Genomic DNA, 25645 nt, shown 5'->3' with positions numbered 1-25645 from the left:
GTCTGGACGAGATCCACAAGGGGGCATGAAGGGAGATCAGGGAAGAGAGGGAGCCTGTAGGACAAGTCACCCCCATGGCCCCAGCACATGCAGATGCCTGGTCAGTCTTCCAGGCCGAGGACCCTCAGAGTCAGGGCTACTGCAGAAAAGCTCCAGGACCCAGAGTTCCTCTCTCTGCACCGAGCATCATCCAGTGACCCGGGGAGCCCTGGTGACCGGGAGACTGTGTTACTAAATTTTTTAAGCTCCCAAACCTAGCCTAACGGCCAGTGTACTGCAAATGTTTAAGAAACATATGCTTAGCTCCTACAACTCAATAACAAAGAAACAAACAACCAATCCAAAAATGGGCAGGAGACCTACACAAACATTTCTCCAGTGAAGACATACAGATGGCCAATAAGCACATGAAAAGATGCCCAACATCACTAATTAGCAGAGAAATACAAATCAAAACTACGATGAGGTACCACCTCACAACAGTCAGAATGGCCATCATTCAAAAGTCCACAAATAAATGCTGGAGAGGCTGTGGAGAAAAGGGAACCCTCCTACATTGCTGGTGGGAATGCAGTTTGGTGCAGCCACTGTGGAAAACAGTATGGAGATTCCTCAAAAGACTAGGAATAGACTTGCCATATGATCCAGCAATCCCACTCCTGGGTATATATCCAGAAGGAACCCTACTTCAAAAAGACACCTGCACCCCAATGTTCACAGCAGCACTATTTACAATAGCCAAGACATGGAAACAGCCTAAATGTCCATCGACAGATGACTGGATAAAGATGTGATATATTTATACAATGGAATACTACTCAGCCGTAAAAAAAGAATGAAACAATGCCATTTGCAGCAACACGGATGGACCTAGAGATTATCATTCTAAGTGAAGCCAAAAAGAGAGAGAAAAATATCATATGATATCACTTATATATGGAATCTAAAAAAAAAAAAGACACAAATGAGCTTATTTACAAAACAGAGACAGACTCACAGACATAGAAAACAACTTATGTTTACCAGAGGGGAAAGGGGGTGGGGAAGGGATAAATTGTGAATTCGAGATTTGTAGATACTAACTACTATATATAAAATAGATAAACAACAAGGAAAAAAAAAAGAAATGTATGTTTAAGTCAGGTACCAAGCTAGGGTACAAATGACAAGCCACAAACCACTTTCTGATGGTCCACCTTGTGATTTTCTTCCTCTGTGGCTCCTGCAATCAGATAAATGTCTCTCAGGGCCAGTGTGTCCCCAGAAGCTCCTGTTTACATGATGTGAAAACTCACCTGAATGACGACCTCACCGTATACACTACATCGTGCAGCGTGAACGCCATTCTCTCAAGGTCTAAATAACTCCCCTTCCACTTTACCTCATCTCCTCCCAGCTGAATGATACACAACCCAGGTCCCAGTGGGTCTTCAGGAAATTCCTGGGTGAAATTTTACCCTCTCTGAATTTACAGAACCAAATTTTTAAAGAAATATTTACTAAGCAACTATTTTATTGGGAGGGTTGGTTTCTGGCGGGAGGATGGAATTAGGTTTGTTTGTTTAAATGAGGTACTGGGGAGGTCCTGGGGAAGCCAGGACCTTGAGCATGCTAAGTATGTGCTCTACCACTGAGCTATACCCTCTCCAAAACAGAACCAAATTCCTACACTTCTATCTCAACTGTCTGCCAGGTTATATAACATAGTGTTCAAGGAAAGCACTTTGAAAACTGCCCCACATCTGAGCATACTGATGACACATCTCGAATTATTTTATTCTTCATTTATTATTGGACAAGACCACAAACTCCTTGGAGGGAGTGACGTTCTGTGCATCTGTGAGTCCCCACCGCCAGGACGGTGACTTGGAAACAGGTGCTTTTCCAAGCCCTGCACTAGCTAGGGACCTTGGCCGCCCGCTTCCCACCTCCTCTGGGATGCAGCCTTCCTTCCCGGGGCCCTTCGGCACCACAGGTTGCCTGGGACACTTCAGCACAGCCAAAGGAGCAACAGACTCACTGAAAGGTCAGCCCCCTCCTCCAACCTATCTTCTGCCTCTGGGTCAGTGTGACTTGGCTTAATTTTAACTACCCGCTGCATGATCAACTCCAAAAGAACCCAAAGTCAGGGGGACGCACAGGAAAATGAGGGCTTAATGCACCTCCCCGCTGAGCCTGGGGGACAGAGAACCTGAGGGGTCTGTTGCAACGCAAGTGCTCAGGGGTCCACACAGCCATGGCCAGCAGCCCCAGGCCAGAGCCAGCGTCACAGCAACCGGACACAGGAGCAGGCACACCCCAGGGCCCGGAGCCCAGGCCACGTCCAGGGAGCTCTGAGAAGGACCCTGAGCGCTTTAAATCCCTGGGCCTCGCTTTCCTCATCTGCAAGACGCAGACAGCAGATGCTACCTCGTGGGAGCCCCGAGGAGCAAGTGAGTTATCACACGTGAAGAGCTCAGAACAGGCAGACAGTGAGCGGCGCAGACGTGTCAGCTGTCACAACCGCAGGAATGACGCCGAGTTAGCTCGTGGTGACCAACCCCCAGGACGCGGGTGACCCTTAACTTAAGGAGAACTGCTGATCACCTGTGTGCATAACGTATCCGCCCATGCGCACAGACGTGTGTTTCCAGAGGACATCCACAGCTTTCATCACATTCTCAAAGCAAAAATGATGGAGAGCTTAGCACGGGAGGGGCTGCCGGAGGGGTCTGCAGAAGGGACACTGACCTGCCGCTTCATGTTCATCAGGTCAGCAGGCAAAGGTAAAAGCCAAGCAGTGCTTCCAACAGCACCTCCCGCAGCGAGGGAAATGTTTTCTCTCTGTGCTGTCCCAAAATAGCCGCCACCGGCCACCTGTGGCCACTGAGACTGAAAAACTGACCCCTGAGTTGTATTTCATGTCACTATTTCTATTTAAGAAGCCACACGTGGCTACCGTTCTGAGCGTCACGTTGCTGGTCAGCCTGGGGAGGAAAACATCACAGGCGAAGGGAACAGAATGTGCACGGATGCAGAACATCCCCACGATGCCCTCAGAGGTTGTGAATGAGGCTGTGCAATGTACCGGGCAGCTGTGAGCAGGGGCGGGGCGGGCGCAGGTGGGGGCTCGGCGCAGAGGAGCAGATGCAGGGAGAAGAGGGGCTGGGGCAAATGGAAAAGCCTGTGTGCCGTGCTCAGAGCTGGGCTGGTCACCCCACACAGAAGAAGTGCTGTGTCGTGCAAGGTGCTCCAGAGAAACAGAACCAATGGGATGTGTGTGCGCAGACGGTCCCCAGTTCACAATGGTTCGTTCGACTTGTAAGTTACCAACACAACAGTGGTGCAAAAGCAATAGGCATTTGGTGGAAATTGTGCTCAGAATTTAGAATCTGGACCTTCCCTTGGGCTGGACAGTGCAGGACCACCCCCTCTCCCAGCCTGGGAAGCGGCAGCTTCCAGTCCTGTCAGCTACTGCAGTCACGAGGGCGAACAACCCAGACAAGTACGACCACCTGGACCCAGACACAGTTCTGTACTTCACTCTCAGTACAGTATTCATAACCTACATGAGAAATTCAACCCTCTACTATAAAAGAGGCCTTGTGTTAGAGGGTTTCGCCTCACTGTTGACTCATGTAAGTGTTCCGAGCACGTGTGAGGTGGGCGAGGCTGGGTTGTGACGCTTGGCAGGTGAGGGGTATTAAATGCATTTTCAACGTAGCATAGTTTCAACTTAGGATGGTTCATCAGGATGTAGGCCCATGGTGAACTGAGGAAGATCTGTGTACAGAAAGAGGTTTTATTTTAAGGAATCAGCTCATGTGACAATGGAGGGTGGCAGTCCCCAGTCTGCAAGGTGGGCCAGCAGTGGAGAGAACCAGAGAGGAGCTGGTGCTGCAAGGCAAGTCCGCAGACCGTCAGCAATGCAGGTTCCCCTTGCTCAGAGGGAGGTCAATCTTCTCCTCCATCCAGGCCTTCAACTGATTGGATGAGGCCCACCCACATCACAGAGGGCAGTCTGCTTTACTCAAGTCCACGGATGGAAATGTGAATCGCACCCCAAGTCCAATAAACACCCTCACAGAAAAATGCAGAATAACATTTGACCACCTACCTGGGTACTGCAGCCCAGCCAAGTCAACACCTAAAATTAACCATCATACACAATGTTTTGAGCTGAACCACTAGCAAAACTGACTTTGGCAAGATCCAGTTGGGAAGTATGGGGAAGAAGTGGAGAAGGGGGCACTGGGAGGCAGGAATACCAACTGAAAGGCGATTTCAGTCATCCAGGCAAGACACAAGGGCTTCCACCAAAGAAGTGGCAACAGGAAATGCGTCATCTAATTAGTATTTGATAAAAGAAAGTTTGAATGGATTCTGCAACGTGACAAAACCACACAAGTGTGTGCACGCACATACACACGCACACACCCTTTATGGGAAGCTAGCATTTCCTCCTAGGACTCCACCACAATATAAAGGAAAGGAAGTTTTCTACGTAGCAGAAAGGGACGGAAATGATGGAGCAGAGAGATACGGGGCACTTCCCTCCTCAGAGGAGCCCTGGGCCTGCTCTGTGGGTCGTACACGCCCACCTCGAACTCCTGCCAACCAAGAGGCTTTCTAGAAGTAAACCACAGCACAGACATGACAGAGCTGGTCAGCTGCCTCCCAACATCCATGGTTCCCTTCATCCTTAGAAACCACCTTGCTAGTTAAAAAAACACCAAGCCAAGCCTTCCTTGCAGCTACCCAAGACTATGTGACTCAGTTCTGACAATGAAACAGAAGAGGGTGTTGGCTGGGACTTCCAACCGGACTCTTTACAATAGAAGGGACATATGTTCCTTCCCCTTCCTCTTTTTCTCCTTCTGTCCTGAAATGCACATGTGATGGCTGGAGCTCCTGGAGCCACTTTGGACCATGAGGTGACTTTAAGGGTGAGACTTACATCCTAGGATTGAGTACTAAATAGAACACTGGATCTCAGATGACCATGCACTCCTGGCATTAACTTAGATTGCCTAATTAAGGACTCCTTTTAGGTGAAAGAAGATACCTTTGTGGTTTAGGTCACAGTTTCTAAGTCCTCTGTTACTTGCAGACAATGCCATTCTTGGTTGACATAAGATAAAGCCATTGTTTTATGCATAAGGCAATAGAAATTTCAGAATTTCAGGCTGCATAAGTTCACCTTTTTATTTCCTCACAGCTTTGGGGTCAGGATGGGACCAGACAGATGAGGAATCTACATGAACTAACACAATGCCTTACATCTCGTGGCTTCCTTCCAACAAGAGCCCACTACACATGCCTTCAACCACCTTGGCTGAGGGTCCAGGGTCAGCATGAAAACGGACCTCCCAGTTTTCTCAGTATAAAGAGCACCTTCACTCGCCTGGCCTGAGCCTGAGATCAAGAGACTTCCAGTCAAAGAGTGCAAGAACCTGAGAAGATGCAACGTGATTTTTAGAAATAAAAAAGGCTGGGCACCTTCCCTGCAGGATGGTGCTTTGCCCAAAGGCTGGGGAATGCACTTGAGAACTGGTAATGAATTGATGAACAAATGGTGTATTTTTCTTTAACTTACATTTAAACTACTCCTTCAAAGTGAGGCTTCCTAAAGCCAGCTGGTCCTTAACAGAAGCCAAAAAAAAAAAAAAAAAATCTCAGACTCAGTCACTTAGCTGAGAAACCCCATTTCCTCTTCGAAGCAAGAGGTTGCGGAGTAGAACAGGAGGTGAGTGCGCTGAGGGCTTGTCTGGTCGCACAGAACACCCCTACGTGCCTGCACAGGAAGCCACAACCCCTCCAGGGCTCTCAGTGTGCTGAATTCAGGAACCCTGAGGAGTGAGGCGACTCTGAAACTACTTTCTCCATCTGGCTGATGACTCTACACCACAACTTCCCTCCTCTGCAGGGCTGCCAGATTCAGCCAAGGGAAAGAGCAGACTCCCAGTTCAATCTGGATTTCAGGTAAGCAAATAACCAGGTTTAGTTAAGTGGGTCCCCAGTATTGCAAGGAACAGAGAGATGCTAAAAAAAAAAAAGTGATCTGAAATTCGAATTGAACTGGGTATCCTGGGTTCCATCTGCCAACCCGACCTTTGGCTGAAACCCCACAAGGACCTTCCATCATGCGGAAACGAAAACCCAGTCCGAGGCCCGGGCCCCTCGGCACTTCCCTCTTGGTGGGATGAGTGTGGTTTCAAGGAGCTCTTGCTGGGTGACAAGCCCCAAGCTGGAACCAGCGCCCCATCAGACCAGAAGCAGGGCATCCCAAGCCACAGGAGTGTCTTAAAGCTGAACCAGTTGAACATCCAGAGACCATCAATCTCCAATCCTACTGCCACCCACTTCTGAGAGTGAACAAGTCCGCCCAATTCTTAGGGAGAGACTTTCCTAGAAGGGAAGATGGGCCATGACGTCACCCTGGGAGGGGTGGGGGAGGGAGAAAGAAAAGGAGGAAAGCAGGGTGGGCAGAGGGTGTCCCCAGGCAAGGAGAGGGAGCGGAAGATAAGTCACCACTGGCTGGGGACCAAACCTGGTTGCCTAGCAACATAAAAGGACCCCCTGGGCTGACAAACCTGGTAGCAAAAATACATCCCATACTCTGATTTTCCTCTCCCTTCTAGGGAATGCCAGGGGTTCACGGGGTTGGGGATGGAGGGGCACGCCACTGACAAGAGACGGACGTGGGGAGGGAGAAAAGAAAAAGAGAAACATCCAAGGAGCCTCGTGGTTTCAGATACGGCCCAGAACCCATATCCTCTTTCCCCTCCAGTTGCTGTCCCAAGGCGACAAACCCCAGTGTCTGCCTCAGACAGCCCAGCACCCACCAAGCAGCACTTCCAGGCATCTGCCAGGCCTCAGTGAGAGGCCACCGAAAGGAAAGCGGACTGTCCCCGACAAGCTCGGGCAGTGCCTCCATCTTCATCCTGCCCGGCTGAGACCCTGGGCCCCACTGGACCCCACTTCTGGCTTTCCGCCGCCCACTTGGCAGGAAAGGGTCAAGAGCCAGTGGCCCTCGCACCACAGAAGAAAAAACCTCAGATCAGCCACACCCCCTGCCCTGGTAGAGGACAGAGGACACTGTGGGCAGCGCCAGCCTGGAGGAGGTACAGCCACAGGTGGGCCCTTCGGACGAAGCCTCCAAGCCTGGATACCTGCTCTGCATCAGGGGCCTTGAGCCTGGGTCAGAGGCGGCCCCTCGTCCCACCACGGACCCCATCCTGGTGCACCTGACTCCTCCCCAGAATCACCAACCAAGACCACAAGGTGCAGTCCTGCGGGCAAGGGAGGGTTAACAGCCCGTTGTCCTCCAGCCGCACATCACCAGGATGTCACCAGCAACTCTGCATCCAGGCAGGTGCCCCGCCACTCAGCTGCCTGCCCTCCACCCAGGCAGCCTGGGTGACACGGTTCCCAGGAACTGGCCTGTGGCCGGCCAGTGGGAACGTGGTCAGGGCCATGGGGATGGAAGTCAATGACCCAGACCTCCTCACCTGAGTCCCACAGGGAGAGGGCTCAGGGGAAACAAGTGACTGGGAAGAGGGGAGGCAGGACAAACGTGCACTGAGGTCCCAGGAGGGGAAGCCGTTTCACAGGGCCACCAATTACTCTGAAAGAGCCTCCCGTTACCCTGGGCAGAAAAAGCGGAGAAATAACTGCAGATGAGCTTAAAATTTCCCTAGAGCACAGGGAGCTTTATTCAGTAGCTTATAACAGACTATAATAAAAAGAATATGGAAAAGCATATATATATATATATATATATATATATATATATATATCACTGAATCACTATGCTGTACACCAGAAATTAACACAACATTGTGAATTAACTATACTTCAATTTAAAAAAATAACCTCCCTTTTAGCCCTACAAGTCAACTACTCCCCTTACCTGTTCCCCCAAGATGTGTCAGCGTGTAGTCAGTCAGCCGGGCGTCCCAGCTGCCCCTAAAGACTGTCAAAGTGCCGGCCCCAGGCAGCAAGCAGCTGCCGGAAGCAGGGAGACGTAGGTTCGAATCTTTGCTCCTTTCCTTGAGAGGTCTGAATCTGGGCACGTGACTCTACCTCCAGGACTCTCAGCCACTGCTCCCGCTGGGAGATGGCAGTAATAATACCACCACCTTGCAAACTCCTGTGAGGCCCTGATTAGCTCACAGTAAGGGACCCACCTCCCCAGGCCCAGCATCTGGTCAATGAGGTCTTTGGGGGCCCCTTGAATAACCTGACTCCTCTACACCTGTTTTCTCTCCTCTGAAAAAAATGTTAAAAGTACTTCCCTGGTGCACAGCATAAATCTCCTAAAGAGAACATAGGCAAAACATTTTCCGACATAAATTGTAGCAATGTTCTCCTAGGTCATTCTTCCAAGGTGATAGAAATAAAAGCAAAAATAAACCAGTGGGACCTACTCAAACTTGGAAGCTTTCACACAGCCAAGGAAACCATAAACAAAATGAAAAAACAACCTATGGACTGGGAGAAAATATTTGCAAATGATGTGACTGATGGTGGCTTAATTTCCAGAATATATAAACATCTCATAGAAGTCAGTAACAGAACACAAACAACCCAATCCAAAAAATGGGCAGAAGACCTAAGCAGACATTTCACCAATGAATACATACAGATAGCCAATAAGCACATAAAAAGCTGCTCAATATCGCTAATTATCAGAGAAATGCAAATCAAAACTACAATGATGTATCACCTCACACCAGTCAGAATGCCCATCATTCAAAAGTTCACAAATGATAAATGCTGCAGAGCGTGTGAAGAAAAGGGAACCCTCCTACACTGCTGGTGGGAATATAATTTGGTGCAGCCACAGTGGAAAACAGTATGGACATCCCTTAAAAAATCAAAACAGACTTACCATATGATCCAGCCATCCTGCTCCTGGACATATATCCAGAGAAAACTCTAATTTGAAAAGGCACATGTATCCCAGTGTTCACAGCAGCACTATTTACAACAGCCAAGACATGGAAACAACCTAAATGTCCATTAACAGACGACTGGATAAAGAAGTTGTGGTATATTTATACAATGGAATACTACTCAGCCATAAAAAGAATGAAATAATGCCATTTGCAGCAACGTGGATGGACCTAGAGATTACCACCCTAAGTGAAGTAAGCCAGGAAAAAGAAAAACACCGTAAGATATTACTCATATGTGGAATCTAAAAAAAAAAAAAGAAGAAGAAAAGAAAGAAAAAGAAATGAAGAAAGAAACGAAGAAAAGAAAGAAATGAAAAGAAAGAAGAAAGAAAGAAAGAAAAGAAAAGAGAAAGAAAAGGAAAGAAAGAAAGAAAGAAAGAAAGAGAGAGAAAGAAAGAAAAGGAAAGAAGGAAAGAAGGAAAGAAGGAAAGAAGGAAAGAAGGAAAGAAGGAAAGAAGGAAAGAAAGAAAGAAAGAAAGAAAGAAAGAAAGAAAGAAAGAAAGAAAGAAAAGAGGACACTAATGAACTCATCTACAAAAGAGAAACAGACCCATGGACATAGTAAAAAGGCTTATGGTTTCCAAGGCAAAGGGGGTGGAAAGGGATAAATTTGGTAGTTTGAGACTTGCAAATTTTAGCCACTATATATTAAAATAGATTTAAAAAAACAAATTTCTTCTGTATAGCACAGGGAACTATATTCAATTCCTTCTAATAACCTTTAATGAAAAAGAATGTGAAAATGAATATATGTATGTATATGCATGACTGGGACATTGTGCTGTATACTAGAAATTGACACATTGTAACTGACTATAATTCAATTTTTAAAAATTTTAAAAAGAAAAGAATGAATTAGAAGGGAAGAAAAACCCTGGACAAGTTAGGAGTACAAGCTGTACTTGGCGTACCCTTGCATTTTCTCGCCACCTCTGCAGAGCCCTGGCTTCCCCCTCGCCACTTCCGCAAACCAGATCAACATCGAGATTCCCCAGCAAAGGAAGACCACAGCCCTCTGGCCCTCTTGCAGTTACCATCAGAATTCAGGGGACAATGTGATGCACCTGGTCCGTTTCATGTCATTGGAAACCAGATTCCCCATCCATTCAAGGTCCCCCTACTCGTCCCTTTGGGCTTGGAGGGTGCTCATCAGTCAGAAGGTAAGTCATCACTTCTGACCCTCTGCCACGTTTTATCTCTAACAGCAACTCCATACGTACCCACCTGCCTGGGTCACCCTTCCGCCCTCACCATCCCTACCTCTTCCATGTCCCTTCCCAGCCCGTCCAGAACTGTTTCTTCTTCTACCCATAGGATTTTTTTTCAATTTTATTTTTTATTGAGATGTAGTTGATTTACAATGTTAGTTTCAGGTATACAGCAAAGCAATTGAGTTATATACATATACCTACATACATACACATCTTCAGGTTCTTTTACATAAAAGGATACTACAAGGTATGGAGTATAGTTCCCTGTGCTATACAAGAGGTCCTTGTTATTCATCTACTTTATGTATAGTAGTGTGTATCTGTTTATTCAGAACTCCTAATTTATCAGATTGCAAAAATGGCTATAATACTTTGCAGGTGGAGTTTATTTTCCCCCTATCTCTTGAATTTGGACTAGCCATGTGACATACTCTGCCCAATAGGACATTAGGAGATGTGATGCCCGCAGAGGCTTGAAAAGGGCCCGCCCTTTTTGTTCCTGGAATCCCAGCACCATGTGAAGAAGCCCACTAGCCTCCTGGATGAGACGCACATGGTCCAGTCGCCCCTGACACCTCAGCTGACAACCAGCCAACTGCCAGACAGATGAAGCCAACCCAGGTCTGCCAGCCCCCAGCCAACCCTCCTCCTGACTGCATATGGATGAGATCGGCCAAACCTGAGGTCAGAAGACCTGCTCAGCAAAATCATGAGCTAAATACATGTTGTAAGCCACTGAGTTTGGGGGTAGTTTGTTTCACAGCAAAAGCTAACTGATACACAACTCCATTTTACAAATGAAGAAACTGAGGCACAGAAATGAAGGAATCTGCTGAGGTCCCACAGCCATTAAGTGGGAAGCTGGGATTCAAAGCCAGGCAGTTTGGCTCAGAGACCACACTCAGCAGCTACCCCAAAGCTAAGTCACTCTCCACGTTTCAAACATTTCTCCACACACCTCCCCAAAGGGGCTTAGAGGACGTGGACTTACCCGATCCTTCAAACACCAAACAGGCAACTCTCTCCCCTAAATAATTCTCATTACTTGGCACTAACGCTACCCTTCAGGGCTGCAAAGCCTTCTAACACGTTCCAACCACTAAAAATCAAAAGGGTTGCCCACAAGTCCACCAGATGGACGAACGAATAAACACCATGTGGTCTACACATACAATGGAATATCAGAACAGCCTTAAAAAGGAGTGAAATTCCAACACAGGCTACAGCATGGATGGCCCTCAAGGACATTGAGCTCCATGCAAAAAGCCCGTCAGAAAAGGACAAACTCCGCTTGACCCCACTTACGTGGGGGACTTAGGGGAGTCAAAGTCATTGAGACAGAAAGTAGATGGTGGTTGCCAAAGCCTGCGGGGAGGGAGGAATGGGGAGTTACTGTTTAATGGTACAGAGTCTGGGAAGATGAAAAAGTTTTGAAGATGGATATTGGTGGGGGCTGTGCAGCAATACGAATGTACTTCATGCTCCCGACTGTACAATTTGAAATAGTTAGAACGAAACAGAAACAGACTCACAGACATAGAATACAAACTTGTGGTTGTCAAGGGGGCGAGGAGTGGGCAGCGACAGACTGGGAGTTCAAAATTTTGTAGATACTGACAGGCATATGCGGAATAGATAAACTAGATTATACTCTATAGCACAGGGAAATATATACAGGATCTTGTGGTGGCTCGCAGCAGAAAAAAAAAATGTGACAATGAATATATGTACGTTCATGTATAACTGAAAAATTGTGCTCTACACTGGAATTTGACACAACATTGTAAAATGACTATAACTCAATTTAAAAAATGTTAAAAAATAAATAAATGTAACTGGTGGTTAAGTTAAATAAATACATACATACATAAATAAAAACATGCCAAAAATAAATAAATAATAAAATAAAATAGTTAAAACAGTAAATCCTATGTTAAATGTGGTTTACTGCTATTTTTTTAAAAGGAAAAAAATAACAAGGGTGGGGACTGGCAGGGATAATGACATGTCTACGGCTAGCATCAGACCAGTTAGAACCCAGGGAGCACAGTAAGCAGGAAACTCTCCACCACTCAAGTCCACGGAGTCACTCAGGCTCCACCCCCTCGTCAGAAGGTCCCCGCAACACACAGAACGGCCAGATGGCTGGCAGATATGTCAAAGCCACCTTCAAAACAAGCTCTGGCTCGCGGACAAAAACCCTCAAATAAATCAAAGCCGGTTTCCTGCCTCCACCCTGGCCCGGGTGGGTAGGGGAGTATTCTGCCTCCTCTTGGCAGAATTTGGACTAGGTTCAAGATCACAGGTCTGGATCTGACTCACTGGTAGGAAAACGAGTTGACATTGGGAACAGCAGAGTTCGTGCAAATTCTGGATGAGCAGACACGATTTCTACTGGCCCAACAATTACACAACTCTGTACATTCTCCACGGAAAACCAAGCGGTAGAAATCTTTCCCTTTGCAAGTCTCTGCTGTTCCACTGAGACTCTGGGTGGGTGGATTCCAGACATTATGAAACCACCACTACAGGATGATCTCTTACTGAAAAACAAAAGAGGAGACACACATCAAATATCAACAGAAGGCGTGGGGACTTTTCTTCTTTTTGTCGATTTTCTGAATTTTCTACAATGTTTAAAAAATGAAACCAAAATGCAAGCTCATGCAGAGACTCTGCCGTCAAACCTGATCTAAGTCCTCAGGACACCTCGGGACTCTCGTGGTCCACAACCATCACTGTCTCACCATTTTCATAGAGATGAGGATGCTGACACTCTGAGAATGCACTGCCTCCGATACACACCGGGAGGAGGTGCTCTGAAGGCATCTCTCAGAGACCGTCCTGCTACACACAGTTGGAGGGATTTGTAAATATAGAAAGGAAGGGGTAGGCGTAAGACCAGAGGAAGAAAACAGGAAGCCCCGCTTGGCAGCAGCTGGAGGAGGCCCCACCCCCTGCACCATCGGGAAGAGCAGAGGATGCTGGTGCACCGACAGACTCGGCCACCCGTCCGAGCCGAGACACCCTCCACCCGCAGAGATGAAATGGGACATCTGCGCCCAGCCTCAGCCTTTGAGGCCCTTCCGGCTCCTCGGCTGGAGACCAACAAGGTCCCGTGGGGGTTGAGGGGTGAGGTCACACTGAGCCTTTTCCGCCCTTCTTCTGGCCCACCTGCAAGGAAGCAGGAGTTTCAGGGGAGGGTGTGCAGGCATAGAGCGGGCAGGATGCCCTCATCATTTATCCTGGGCTCTGCCAGCTGACAGAGAGTCACTCAGCCCCAGGTCTTTATCACCTGATGAGACCTGATGACTCAGTGGCTTGTCCACTGTCCTCATTGGCCAAGAGAAGAGATGAAAGGCAGGCGTAAAGCTGCAATTCACCGCTGCCTGGCCGTGGGACCCCCCCCCCAGCCCAGCTCCCTCCTACCTCTCTCCATCAAAGAGGACTGGGCTGCGGGGAAAACAAAAGAGGGGGTGTGACATCTATTCCAGATGTGTCACAGCCAGCTGGGGACCCACCCACCAAATTCGATCTGAAGGAGCCAACCCAGATAAAGCTGGATTTGCCAGTCAGGTTCCTACCCCTGTGCTCACCTAGCCACGCGGCAGGGAAGAAGCTTTGAGTAAAGTGGCCGCAGAGAGGGAAAGGTTGGGATGTCAAGGGTGGGTGGGTGGGTGGGAGGAACAGCTGGTCAACCTTGTCATGCATTCATTGGTTCACTTAATCATCTGCTCAAGATTTGAACACCTTCCATATGCAGGCAGTGCAGACAAGGCCATGAACTGAACAGACCAAATTCCCTGTCGGGGAGTTTGTAGAGTTTCACCACAATATACAAGTGAACAGTAACAGGTCAGGGGTGAGAACTGCTATGGGGAAAAGGCAAATCAAGGAACAGGGGCTACAGTGGCAGAGATGGTGGTTGGGCAGTTATCACTGAAATGTTAGCCCAGGAAGGCCGTGTGGGTACAGTGACATCTGAGCAGAAACCTGGAGGAGATGAGAGAGTGAACTATGCAAATCCTGGGGACAAGACAACACCAAACAGAGGGGCCGGCAAGTTCAAAGACTCCAAGATGAGAGCACGTCTGGCGTCAGCTGTCAGAGGACACTGCCCCATGAGCTGGGGCTGGCGACCTGATGGGCCAGCCTCCAGAGGCCCCTGAACACCAAGGTCCCTTTAGCAGCTCTGCTCTACAACCTGAGCTCGGGGACCCAGTGGGGAAATTCCAGGCAGGGAAGCCACTGCACAGCTCCAAGGGGATGCTTTCACAGACCACTCTGAAATCATCCCATGGACATGCCTGCTTTTAAATAGGTTATCTGTGGCCTCAAAAGAATCAGAGAACCATAAACTCAAGTGTGGAAGAGATTTCAGAAGAGATTTCATGACCTCCTCAGTACTGACCCAATCCTTACAGTTATCAGAAATTTCTCCTCAAACCTGACCAGACCCTTCGCACTGCAAGGTCAAGACCACTACTATCCTGGGCTATTGTGGATGAGACACAGCCCCAGCTTGGGGACACCTGGACAGTGTGGTACAGGGCACTTTGAAGGGAGGATGCCTCAGGGCTGTGGAGCTCCTGGGGACAGGTGAGCACCTTCTGGAGAAGGGTTTCTCCTCCCTGGAAAGCCAGAGGCCTGGGTGGGGCCCAGAGGGAGATGGAGAGAAGAGTTGCTGCTCAGGCTTGTTGCAGACCAACAAGTAATTGGCACTTTGATGTTGTCCAGACCAGTGCAACAGCCAGCGAAGGAGGAAGGGTGTCAGGCAGCCCCGTCTGTCTAGGGACAAAGGCAACCTATTTGGCAGGTTCCAGCCAGAAAGCTCAGCTCGGGGTTCAGAGTGCAAAACGCAGACACATAGCTAGGCTCTTGGCAGAACCACCAAGGGGGTCCCCTTTTGGGAAACGTGAAGGGTGCACAGAGCTGGGCAAGGAAGAGCACTACCCAAGTCCCGGCCGTTTATCCTCAATGGCTCTGATCTTAACACGTCCCTCAATTTCTGGGGCTTCACTTCCCAAGGGCTCCCTTTCCCATAGCCTCCCCTCCTATGCTCAGCATCACACTGTGCACACAGTAGGGGCTCAAGCACACAGTAGGGGCTCATAGTGGAGCATCTGCTAACATGTAGAGATGCCAGGAGGCAGCATCTTCCGTCACATCAACACACAACAGGGACAGGACCTCAATCTGGATCAACTGCTTCAGAGACACCTAAGCAGGAAGCCCAAATGGGCCGAGGCAAGTGAGAGTCCCCAACCCAGGACCTGGCACACAGCGGCACTGCTATGTGTTGGGAGCTCTTTCCCTTGCCGTTCACAGGGTCTGCCTCTCAGGCTGGGAGGTGTCCCACATCAGTGGCCATGCAAGGAAGACACACACTGAAACGAGCACCAACTTCAGTGCAGCCCCGGCAGTCGCCTGACCACAGACCCCCTGCACCACCCATTCTCTGGTCTTGGTTCCTCAGCTGTCTATTTGGGCTCTCAGGACCAAGAACCAGGGTTTCAAGAGAAGCAAATAGCTCATTTCTCCCAAACCAGGGCAGGAATCCTCCTCCTGCTGCCCAACAGGCAGTCCCTGGGGAGGGCAGAGGGGCAAGCCCGACGCTCTAAGCACAGCCTCTGGTCCGCAGGAGCTGACCCAGGACCTGGGACGTGGACCCAGGCACCCACTCCAGCGACAAGGCGGCGCCCACTGGCAGGGGCATCCAAATCCCAGCACCCACACCCTATTAATAGTGCCGGGAGCTGGAGAGAAGGCAGACTGGGGGGGAGGAAAATAAGAGGCGGGCTCCAAAGCAGCTGCTCACAAAGTCAGAGCTGTTCCCTGTGCCTGACCTTCAGCTGCAGACCCGGGAGCCAGAGGAGCACACGGGGCGAAGGGTGGGGCGATGGCGATGGCGGTGGGCGGACCCGAGGGGCGTGGCTATGGTTTCGCCGGGGGGGGGGGGGGGGCGGGGCAGCCGGGCTGCAGGGCTCTCTTACCTGCCTGGCCACCCTCCGGGCTTCCCAGTAGGGCTTCGAGTCTTCCACGGCTTTGCCAATTTTCTTCACCAGTTCATCCAGTTTCACCGTGGCTTCAACCAGAACGGAGCGGAACTTCTGACGAATGTCCTGCAGGCGGGAAATCGGGGACATGGCTCAGGCTTAGGAAGGAGCCTGCAGAAATCTGCTTGACGTAACCAGAAGTACCCAAAAGGGACTCCACACGGCCGACAAGCTCCTGAGTTAACACTGTGCCAGATCACGTCTGGAGGAGCACCATCCACGAGAGCCCTCCATGATCCTGGAAATGTCCTAGCACTTGCGCTGGCCAGTATGGCCAGAGCCCACATGGGGTACTGGGCACCTGAAACTGGCCAGCGAGACTGAGGAAATGAGTTTTTAACTGCATTTAATTTTAATTAAGTGTATTTAAAGGTAAACAATAAGTGTGCCAGTGATTGATATATCGGACAGTGCAGGTTAGAGGAAAAGGCTCTGTCCAGGATCCTCAGGGGAAGATGTCCAGCCCAGCCGCCCCTGGCAGTTTCAGTCCATAATGAGGGCAACAGGCGCTACACTCCCGTGAAGTCCTCAGCCATGCAACGTGGTCGACGTTAAACACTGGGGGCAGATTTCTCGCATGCCAGACCCTGTGCTGGGCCTTGGGCTTGGTCCCTGCCTGAGGACGTGTGGGGTCCAGTGGGTGAGGCCGCAGTGACAGCCCATTCCAGGAGAGCCTGTGCCAGGATGGGAATGGCACAGGTGCCAGGGAACCCGGGGCAGAGAACCTCAGCAGGCCAGGGAAGGCAAGCAGGGCGGGCAGAGGGAGACTCCTGGAAAACTCCCAGGGGTACCATGTGCTCAGGAGCCTGAGGAAACAGTCCCAGAGCAGGCGGCAGAGGGATGTTCACCGGGCAGGGAGGGAGTGGTATGGTGTTTGAGAAACTGAAGGAAGCTGGGAGCCTGGAGTGTGGAGAATGGCTAGACAGAAGGGTGGCCGTCCCTCCTGGAGAGAGCCACCAGCGCCCCGGGCCTCAGTGACCACTGGGGCTGGAAGAACAGGCAGGTGGGATGATGCCAGCCTTAACCACGTTGTGAAAGTCAAGAAACCAGACCGGTGGGTGTCACAAGGAGGGGAAAAAATTAAAAAGAAGAAATTTATAGGCGTTTGGGATTAGGAGATACAAACTACCATATATAAATTAGATAAACAACAAGGACCTGCTGTACAGCACAGGGAACTGTACTCAATATCTTCTAATAGTCTATAATGGAAAAGAACATGAAAAAAGATATAGATATATAGATATAGATATAGATATAGATATAGATATAGATATAGATATATAAAATATAAAACTGAACTACTGTGCTATACACCAGAGACTAACACAACACTGTAAATCAACTATACTTCAACTAAAACATAAAATAAAAATTTTTTAAAAAGAACTCTAGTTCCAGGTCCAGGAGGACACATTGGAGGGCTGGCTGGTCAGGGCTTCACACACCCTATGTCCCCTCTACTCCTCTTCCCTCAGGCACTGGCCTGACAGAGCCACACCTCAGCAGGTGTGCGTGCATCTGAGACGGGAAATGGGTTCTCAGAGGAGGAGGAACAATGCATGATCAGATCACCAGCCATGGGGCAGTCCCCAAGAGCTAACAGCCACCCTGCCGGGGAAACACGTGTCTTTCACTGGCTGCCAAGGGCCTGTCTCCCACGTAACTCCCTGAAAACTATTTCCAAGCGTAAAGCTGTAGGAGCCTGTTGGGATGGCTCACGGGGGTGAGGAAGGCCCCCAGTCACTTCTCTTTTGTTGTTGTTACTTTCACTTATTTTTTCAGGGTTTCAAACTTTTTCTAAAGCAGAACTATTTTATTAGATTTTTTTTCACTTGAAGTATAGTTGGTTTACAATGCCGTGTCAATTTCTGGTGCACAGCATCATGTTTCAGTCATGCACACACATACATATGTTATTCTTCATATTCTTTTTCATTACAGGTTACTACAAGATATTCCCAGTCACTTCTAATTCCATCCCCCACATCACCTGGTGCCATGGGCTTTCTAGGTGGGTTTGGCAATGCCAGGTCTCCAGCGTGTGAGGAGGCGGCCTCTGTCCCGTACAGGAGTTTCTCGGCTCCTGGGCCCCATCCCTCTGCTGACGCAGGCCGTGGGCCTTCCCCACATCCCTGAGCATCCTCTGAATTTTTTCTGCCATTTCTCCTCTCCAGCCAGGTCTCCCGTCACGTGAGATGGCCTCAGTGGTGGCAGACAAAACAAAACAGGGTTCGTCCACCGGAGGAAGCGCCCAAGATGCACGAGGGCCGCCCCGGGACGAGCAAGGCCCACTGAGCTGCTGCTGGACCTGACCTCCAGGATGTGGGAGGGGGCCTGCTGTTGAAAGCTCAGTACTTTTATCAGGGAGAGGGATCCAACCCTGGCAACACCTCTTTCTGTGAGGCCCCGATCAGCTATCTTCTTTACGAATCATTCTTATGACCTCTAAAATGGTTCGTCTCCCTCTCTTAGGGAGGGTTCACACCAAGCTGAAACCCCTAACAGTTCCCGGGGAACACCATAGGTGCTCAATAAATGCACACCATTTTTTTCCCCCTCTGGCATAAAAAGAGACCATGATCCTATCAAACACCACCAACAGGGTGGCTCTGGGGCAGGGGCAGCGGACATGACAGAGGTAATGAGCTGTTACACTGCGTAGGCAGATGCATGGCAGGTGCACTCACACGCACCACTGAATCCTCACTGCCACCACCCTGCGCTGGAGGGGCGGGGGAGGCAGCACCACATCCAGACCACAGGTGGGAAAACCAGGGTCGGTGTGTGACCCAAGGCAGGTCACACCATCGCTTAGGGGCTCCTCTGGGAAATAAGAATCTGGCCCCAAACTGGTGGCCTATGGGCCAGTAGGCTGGGTGCCTCTGGCCTGTGTGCTGTGTACTAAACATCAGGAAAATCTGTCTGTTTCTTTAAAATGTGGATTCTCAAATTTCTCGTTAAGAAACCACTTTTTGTGTGTTTTCCCCACCACGGGGGGGGGAGGGGAGGTAATTAGGTTTATTTATTTAATGGAGGTACTGGAGATTGAACCCAGGACCTTGTGCATGCTAAGCATGCACTCTACCCCTGAGCTACAGCCTCCTCCCTGAGACCATTTCTTTGATCAGATGATCAGGGAACATGGGGCCCTCATTCCTACCCGGCAACCACCGGCTAGAAGGGGAGAAGACACCCCTCGAAGACCGTCCCTTCCAGCCCCCACACCCAGTGCCAGAGCCACCCTCAGCCTGCTTCGCTCACTCAGTCCCCCGCCCAGGCCCCGGAAGACTTGATTTCCCAGGAGCTATTCAGGGCACCAGTGACTATAATCCACCAACAGCCCCTACTCGAGAGGGGGATGCAGTTTCCTAAGGGGCAGACATTAAGAGATGCTCTCATTCCACCAACCAACCTTACCAGGTGGGTGCGATAGCTGTTACATTTTACAAAGAGGGAACTGAGGCACAGAGAGACGTGGTAACTTGCCCAAGGTCAGAGAGCTGGGAAATGGTAGAGCCAAGATTTAAACTAAACCCAAGCAGTAAATAAACACAGTGTAGTGATCAGTACTAAGACTTCAATATACACACTGCGCAGCAGACGCACGACTGGAAAGGCCTCCAAAGAAAGTGTCATCCAAGTCAGGCCTTGAAGGGAGGGGGATTCACCAGACAGAGAAGGGGGCATCGACACAGAGGGACCAGCAGGAGCAAAGGGCGGGAGGGCTGGTGGGGCCGGAGGAAGGAATGGCACACGTGACAGATTGAGGTGTTTGAACTTGATCCCACGCGCAAGGGGGAGACAGGCTGGGTTTCCCACGCAAGTCTCAATTTACTTCCCAGGTGCCTGTGGTCAGAAACACCTGCAGGAAGTGTTGTACCACGAAAAAGAGAGGTAACCATCCTTCCCTGGACAGCTCGGCTGAGAACTGGAACTTTCCGAGCTGCAGTAACATCATTGCCCAACGCTGACCAGAAGGCGATCCTACCGGGAGGAAAGGATACGGGAAGAGTGGGTGCGTGGTGGGGACGGAGGGAGGAAAGAGACAGAAACCCCACCCTCCGCACGGGGTTGTTGGCAGATAAGAAGGAAAAGTAAATAATCAAGTAGTCACATGGTTCACAGACATAGAAAACAAACTTATGGTTATCAGTGGGGGAAGGGGGTGGGAAGGGATAAATTGGAGTTCAAGATTTGCAGATACTAACTGCTATATATAAAACAGATAAACAACACAGGGAACTATATTCAGTATCTTGTAGTAACCTATAATGAGAAAGAATATGAAAACAAATATATGTATGTACATGCATGACTGAAACATTATGCTGTGCACCAGAAATTGACACAACATTGTAAACTATGCTTCAATTAAAAAAATTACATACCAAAAAAAGTAGCCACACAGCAATAAACCATAATGGAAAAGAATCTGCAAAAGAACATATATATATGTATATGTATAACTGAATTACTTTGCTGTACACCTGCAACTAACACAATATTGTAAATCAACTCCATTTCAATATAAAAAAAAAAGTGCGAGAGTCTCCCTAAGATAATAATCATTAAAATTTGGGGAACTCAAAAAAAAAAAAGTAGCCATTACAAAGCTACTATTCAGAGCCACAGAAATAAATGCCTAAATAATCAGCTAAAATATGTTAAACTAATCTATTAAACTGCCTCTAGGGGAGAAAAAAATGGGGATGGGATTGGGAGGATGGGATACTAGTGAGGAGTTTTTCTGTTTATTTTGTTTTCTGCCCTTTTTTTTAACTGTAGTAAAACTCCATGGTGGATTTTTAAGCAGAGGCATGACCGGATCAAATCTGGGTTTTACCAAAGAGTAGACTGGGGTCCTCAGGTGAGGCTGGTGGGCAGGTTCGTGACCCCTAGCCTGTTATGCGTGTGACCATCCAAGGGTACTGAACCCAAGAGACTTGATTCAACATCAGCACCTCCCTGTATTAGTGAGGCCGTGTTGCAGGGACGATGACGCACAGCTGGCTGATTTCCAACCAAGTCTCTTCATCCAGCATGCGTTAAAAGCTAAACACAGAGCCAGCCTGCCCCCTGATAGAACAGGGGGGCCTCATTCTTTTACCACTCCACAAGGGATCATCGCTACTTGAGTCACAATTCTCCACACTACTGAGGTGTGGGAGCCCACAAAACATCTTTCCTGCCCGCCCAACTTAACAGCCCTGATTTTCTTGGGCCTCACGCCAGTCCCAGAACTGGTCCCATGCCTAGCCAATCAGACGTGGTCACTCCTAGTCTCAGTGGTGGTTGAGAGAGGGCACGTGACCCATCAGAATCAGTAAGAGTTTGTTCCGGGACTTTTCTGAAACTGTTAGAAAGAGGAACTTTTTCCACTGAGATGGGTGAGAGGAGGGGATGAAAGCAGAAGCAGGTGGGAGCCACCTTGGCACCATGAGGTAAGAGCCTGCCAGAGGCAGGGAGGGAGGGAGCAAAGGAGGAAGTCCCAAGACACTTTGAGCTTTTGGACGCAGCCATGCTTTACACTCTAGCCCAGTACTCTGCTCCCCCAGAGCAAAAACAACACACACACAAAATCCGCCATCCCCAAACTGTCACTGTTGCTTTATGTTTTGTTTAAGCAAGTCAGAACTGGACTCCCGTCATACAGTCCATGCAGTGACAAAACGCTGTAATTAAATACAGGCAATTGCTGTCCCTGACAACAAAGCCATGTTTACAAGGAGCAGAGTCTGGGGAGCTTAATTCAACCCACCTGCATTAAGCATTTCTCTCAATCCATCTGAAAGCCAGCTTGCCACTAAACTCGTGCTTTTTGCCTTATTTCCTAGTTCCAGAAAAGACTGGACCGTGGTTCTTTGTCCCCAGCAATAATAAGCAAATGTGTCTCCCAAGATCAAAGTGGGGGCTGCTTCCGGAAGTGTCCGGGGAGGAGACAGAGCTGTTCTCCCTGCAGTATGTGCCCCTGCGGAGGGAAGGCGCTCACAAGCACAAACCCATCTCGGGAGAACAAGCAGACCTCTCGCCAGTCAAAAAACAAAATAAGCCATGCACCATCCGGGGCTGTTCACCAGCTGATTTTTTCAGATCAGCACTTAAAGGCTCCCTCTGCCTGGCTGAGGCTGCAGATCTTCAAGTCTAAAAACTGTGTCCCATCCATTAGGTGACTCAGACTGAGGGCAACTTATTCAAGCAAAGAATCGCTGAGGATGGCAGAGTCTCCCTGTTCGTGTGTTCTGTCAGTGTGTCAGAAATACAGCCCTGAATCAGACAAGAAGCCGTGCTACACTGGACCGGCCAGTGCCTGGAAAACAGGCAGGTCACCACACGGGGGACCAGCCAGTTCCCTGGCCAGTTCACTCACCTAAGCCTCAATTACCTCGCCTGTCAGCTGAGAAAGGTGGCCTGTCCCCTTCACAGAGGCGTCCCCAGAACCAAATGAGGTTAGGATGGGATGTCAGTTTTTTAAAATAACTATCCTACCAATTAAAGGTGACACCAAACTTCCAAAGATCCTTGGATGCCATTTATAAATACACTGCCTGGGGAGGGTGGAGCTCAGGGGTAGAGCGTGTGCTTAGCATGCACGAGGTCCTGGGTTCCATTCCCCAACCCCCAAAAAATTAAATAAAAAACAAACAAGTAGACAGATGACTGGTTAAAGAAGTTGTGGTATATTTATACAATGGAATACTACTCAGCCATAAAAAATAATAAAATAATGCCATTTGCAGCAACACGGATGGACCTGGAGAATGTCATTCTAAGTGAGGTAAGCCAGAAAGAGAAAGAAAAGTATCATTTATATGTGGACTCTAAAAAAAAAAAAAAAAAAAAGACAAAGGAACTTATTTACAGAACAGAAACAGACTCACAGACATTGAAAACAAATTTATGGTTACCAAGGTGGGGAGGGGGTGGGAAGGGATAAACTGGGAGTTCAAGATTTGCAGACACTAATGTATATAAAATAGATAAACAACAAGTTTATACCATATAGCACAGGGAACTATATTCAATATCTTGTAGTAACTTATGATGAAAGAGAATATGGAAACAAATGTATGTATGTTCATGTATGAATGAAGCATTGTGCTGTGCAACAGAAATTGACACAACATTGTAAACTGATTATACTTCAATAAAAAAATATATATACAATAAATAAATAAATAAACAAGTAAATAAATAAACCTAATTACCTCCCCAAAAAGCTTTAAAAAATCTAAAAAATAAAAGCTATTAAACAATAAATAAATAAATACACTGCTTTCCACTCATAGAAAGATGTCACAGGCATGGCCTGAGCCTCACAAGGACCCTGTAAGACAGACTCCCCAGGCTCAGCAAGAGGGACAGTCCCCAGTCCCGGGGAGCCGTGCCCAAGTGGCCTGAGGTCGTCGCATGGGAGTGGCAGGGTGCAGAGCATGTATCTAGTCCTTTCATCCCATGCTGTCTTTCCCTCCACCTGTGGTTCTCAAAGTGTGGTCCAGGGAACAGGGGGACTGGGAGCCAGCAGGGGAGAAGGGGTCCCTGAGACCTTGGAGTCTGCAAGACCAAAACCACTTAACCTGCCTTTTTCACCTTCTATCCTCACAAGCATTCAGTAGAGTTTTCCAGAGACTTCTTGCTATGTGACACCACAGGACAGAATGCAGAAGCCCACACAAGACTTCGGCTCTTTTATTAAAGCCAGATGTCAAAGAGACTTGCAAAAACTTGAAAACGGCTTTCTTCTCATGATTTTTTTTTTTTTTTTTGGTTTGGGAAAACAGTTATTTTCGATAAGATATATTATTTCTGTTGACATGTAATTGGTTGATTACTGTCATTTTTAATACCCATGAAAGGTTTTAAACCAACTCTATTTTCATCTCAAACATGGCAGGTGTTACAGCGGTGACCCATGAAAACAGAAGCTCTCTGAAGCGCTCAGTGAGGACAAGAGTGCCAAGAGAACCCAGCGGGATGGCACCAACCACATCCTTCCCCTCGGATGCCCTGCAAAGGCCCTGCTCCCAGGGGAAACCCCAGGATGTTTTCAGCGACAGCTAAGCAGGCATCCTTCCCTTCTCGGCCTTTCTTGACTCCTTCTGATTTTTCCCAAGGGGAGAGCCTCCTTCTGGGGCCAATGAGCCTTCGGAGCACCTCCAGTTCTTGCTCACTGTTTCCTCATCTCCTTTTTAAGGAAGGGGGAGTTGGTCAAGCTCAGAGCCTTTCTGGGAGAAGGGAACCTGCTTAAATCTGATGAGCAAAACAATAAATGAGCTGGAAACAGAGCAGCGTAGCTCTGAAAGTCACCAAGCTATGTCCTGAGAAATTGGGCACGTCCATACATTTCGATAAAAAATCTGCTTTGGGCAGGGGAGGGTACAGCTCAGTGGTAGGACACGTGCTTAGGATGTGCAAGGTCCTGGGTTCAATCCCCAGTACCTCCACTAACCAAAAGAAAAAAAAAAAAATACACACACACACACATACACAAACACACACTTAAAAAAAATAGTCTGCTTTAAACAAAGTTATTTCCCTTTGACGGTTTTTCACTTATAGTCACAAAGCCCCATTTTCAAACAAACTTAAGTCAAAATGTTAATCAACGTAAAGGAAAATGTGGGGAAAACAGTACCTACAGAATCAGAAGAAGGCAAAAGTTATAACAGAGGCAGCAGAATGGCCAGAGTATGGATGTAAAGTCTCTGTGAGAAGGAACGTTCCCTAATTCCGAGACAAAGGCACCACCAGAAACATTCCAACTTCCTGACCTGGTCTAAGGCACCTGGAATGCTTTTCGTGTTGCTACAGATCATGTTTTCTTTTCACCCATCCAACCTCTTCCTTAGGAGCACTTGCGGCAGCTACTAAAACACACAGAGCAACTGCTTTACCAGTGCTTGGGGGAAAGGGAGCCTGGTCCCCAGTGCTGTCTGGTAGAACTTTCTACAAGCGGAGATGTTCTCTATCCATGTAGCCCAACACTGAGGCCACTAGCCACATGAGGCTACACAAAAGCCTGAAATGTGGTTAGTGCAGCCAACTGGATTTCTTTATTAATAAAGCATCACACAGATGCACCATGGGGCTGGGGCTGGGGCTGCCATCCCAGACAGCACAGGTCCAGCCCCCGGACGCTGGACTTCCCTCCAATCTCCACGGGGAGGGATCGCGCCAGACTCCCTGCCCCACCACCCCCTCTACCCCCGGGGCGCCCACGGTGGTGGCTCTCCCAGCCCCGTGAGAAGGAGCACCAGACCATCTGATCTCACCTCCGGGAATCCTGCAGCAGAGGCAAAAGCGGGGCCTGGGGAGCAGAGGTGGAGATGGGGGAGGGCAGGAGCTTCCGGGGAGCTGGGACCCCCCCCCACAAGGACCATGACACTCCCCCCGCACCGCGAGGCCCCACCCCCCCCTCGGTGAGTCTCATCCAACCAGG

The 25645-nt window shown here is 48.9% G+C and overlaps 1 protein-coding gene and 1 long non-coding RNA gene across 3 annotated transcripts in view; one reads left to right on the top strand and one right to left on the bottom strand.

Moving 5' to 3' along the window:
* Positions 1-25645, bottom strand: part of SH3BP5 (SH3 domain binding protein 5) — a 65737-nt gene that overhangs the window by 22629 nt on the left and 17463 nt on the right. Inside the window, exon 3 of the mRNA XM_032489209.1 lies at positions 16144-16272. Coding sequence (XP_032345100.1) covers positions 16144-16272 — 129 coding nt within the window. The remainder of the gene's footprint in view (positions 1-16143; positions 16273-25645) is intronic.
* On the top strand, positions 21371-24309 carry LOC116666463. Of its 2 annotated transcripts, XR_004323340.1 has the most exons (4): positions 21377-21650; positions 22044-22655; positions 22947-22984; positions 24101-24309. It is a non-coding gene; the product is annotated as an uncharacterized LOC116666463 (long non-coding RNA). The 2 variants fall into 2 exon arrangements; XR_004323339.1 differs by lacking the exons at positions 22947-22984; positions 24101-24309 and having other exon boundaries at positions 21371-21650; positions 22044-22859.

This window comes from Camelus ferus, chromosome 1 (genome assembly GCF_009834535.1).
Source record: "Camelus ferus isolate YT-003-E chromosome 1, BCGSAC_Cfer_1.0, whole genome shotgun sequence".
Taxonomy (NCBI): domain Eukaryota; kingdom Metazoa; phylum Chordata; class Mammalia; order Artiodactyla; family Camelidae; genus Camelus; species Camelus ferus.
Note: the sequence above shows the minus strand (reverse complement) of the source record. Positions and strands in the feature narration are given on the sequence as shown.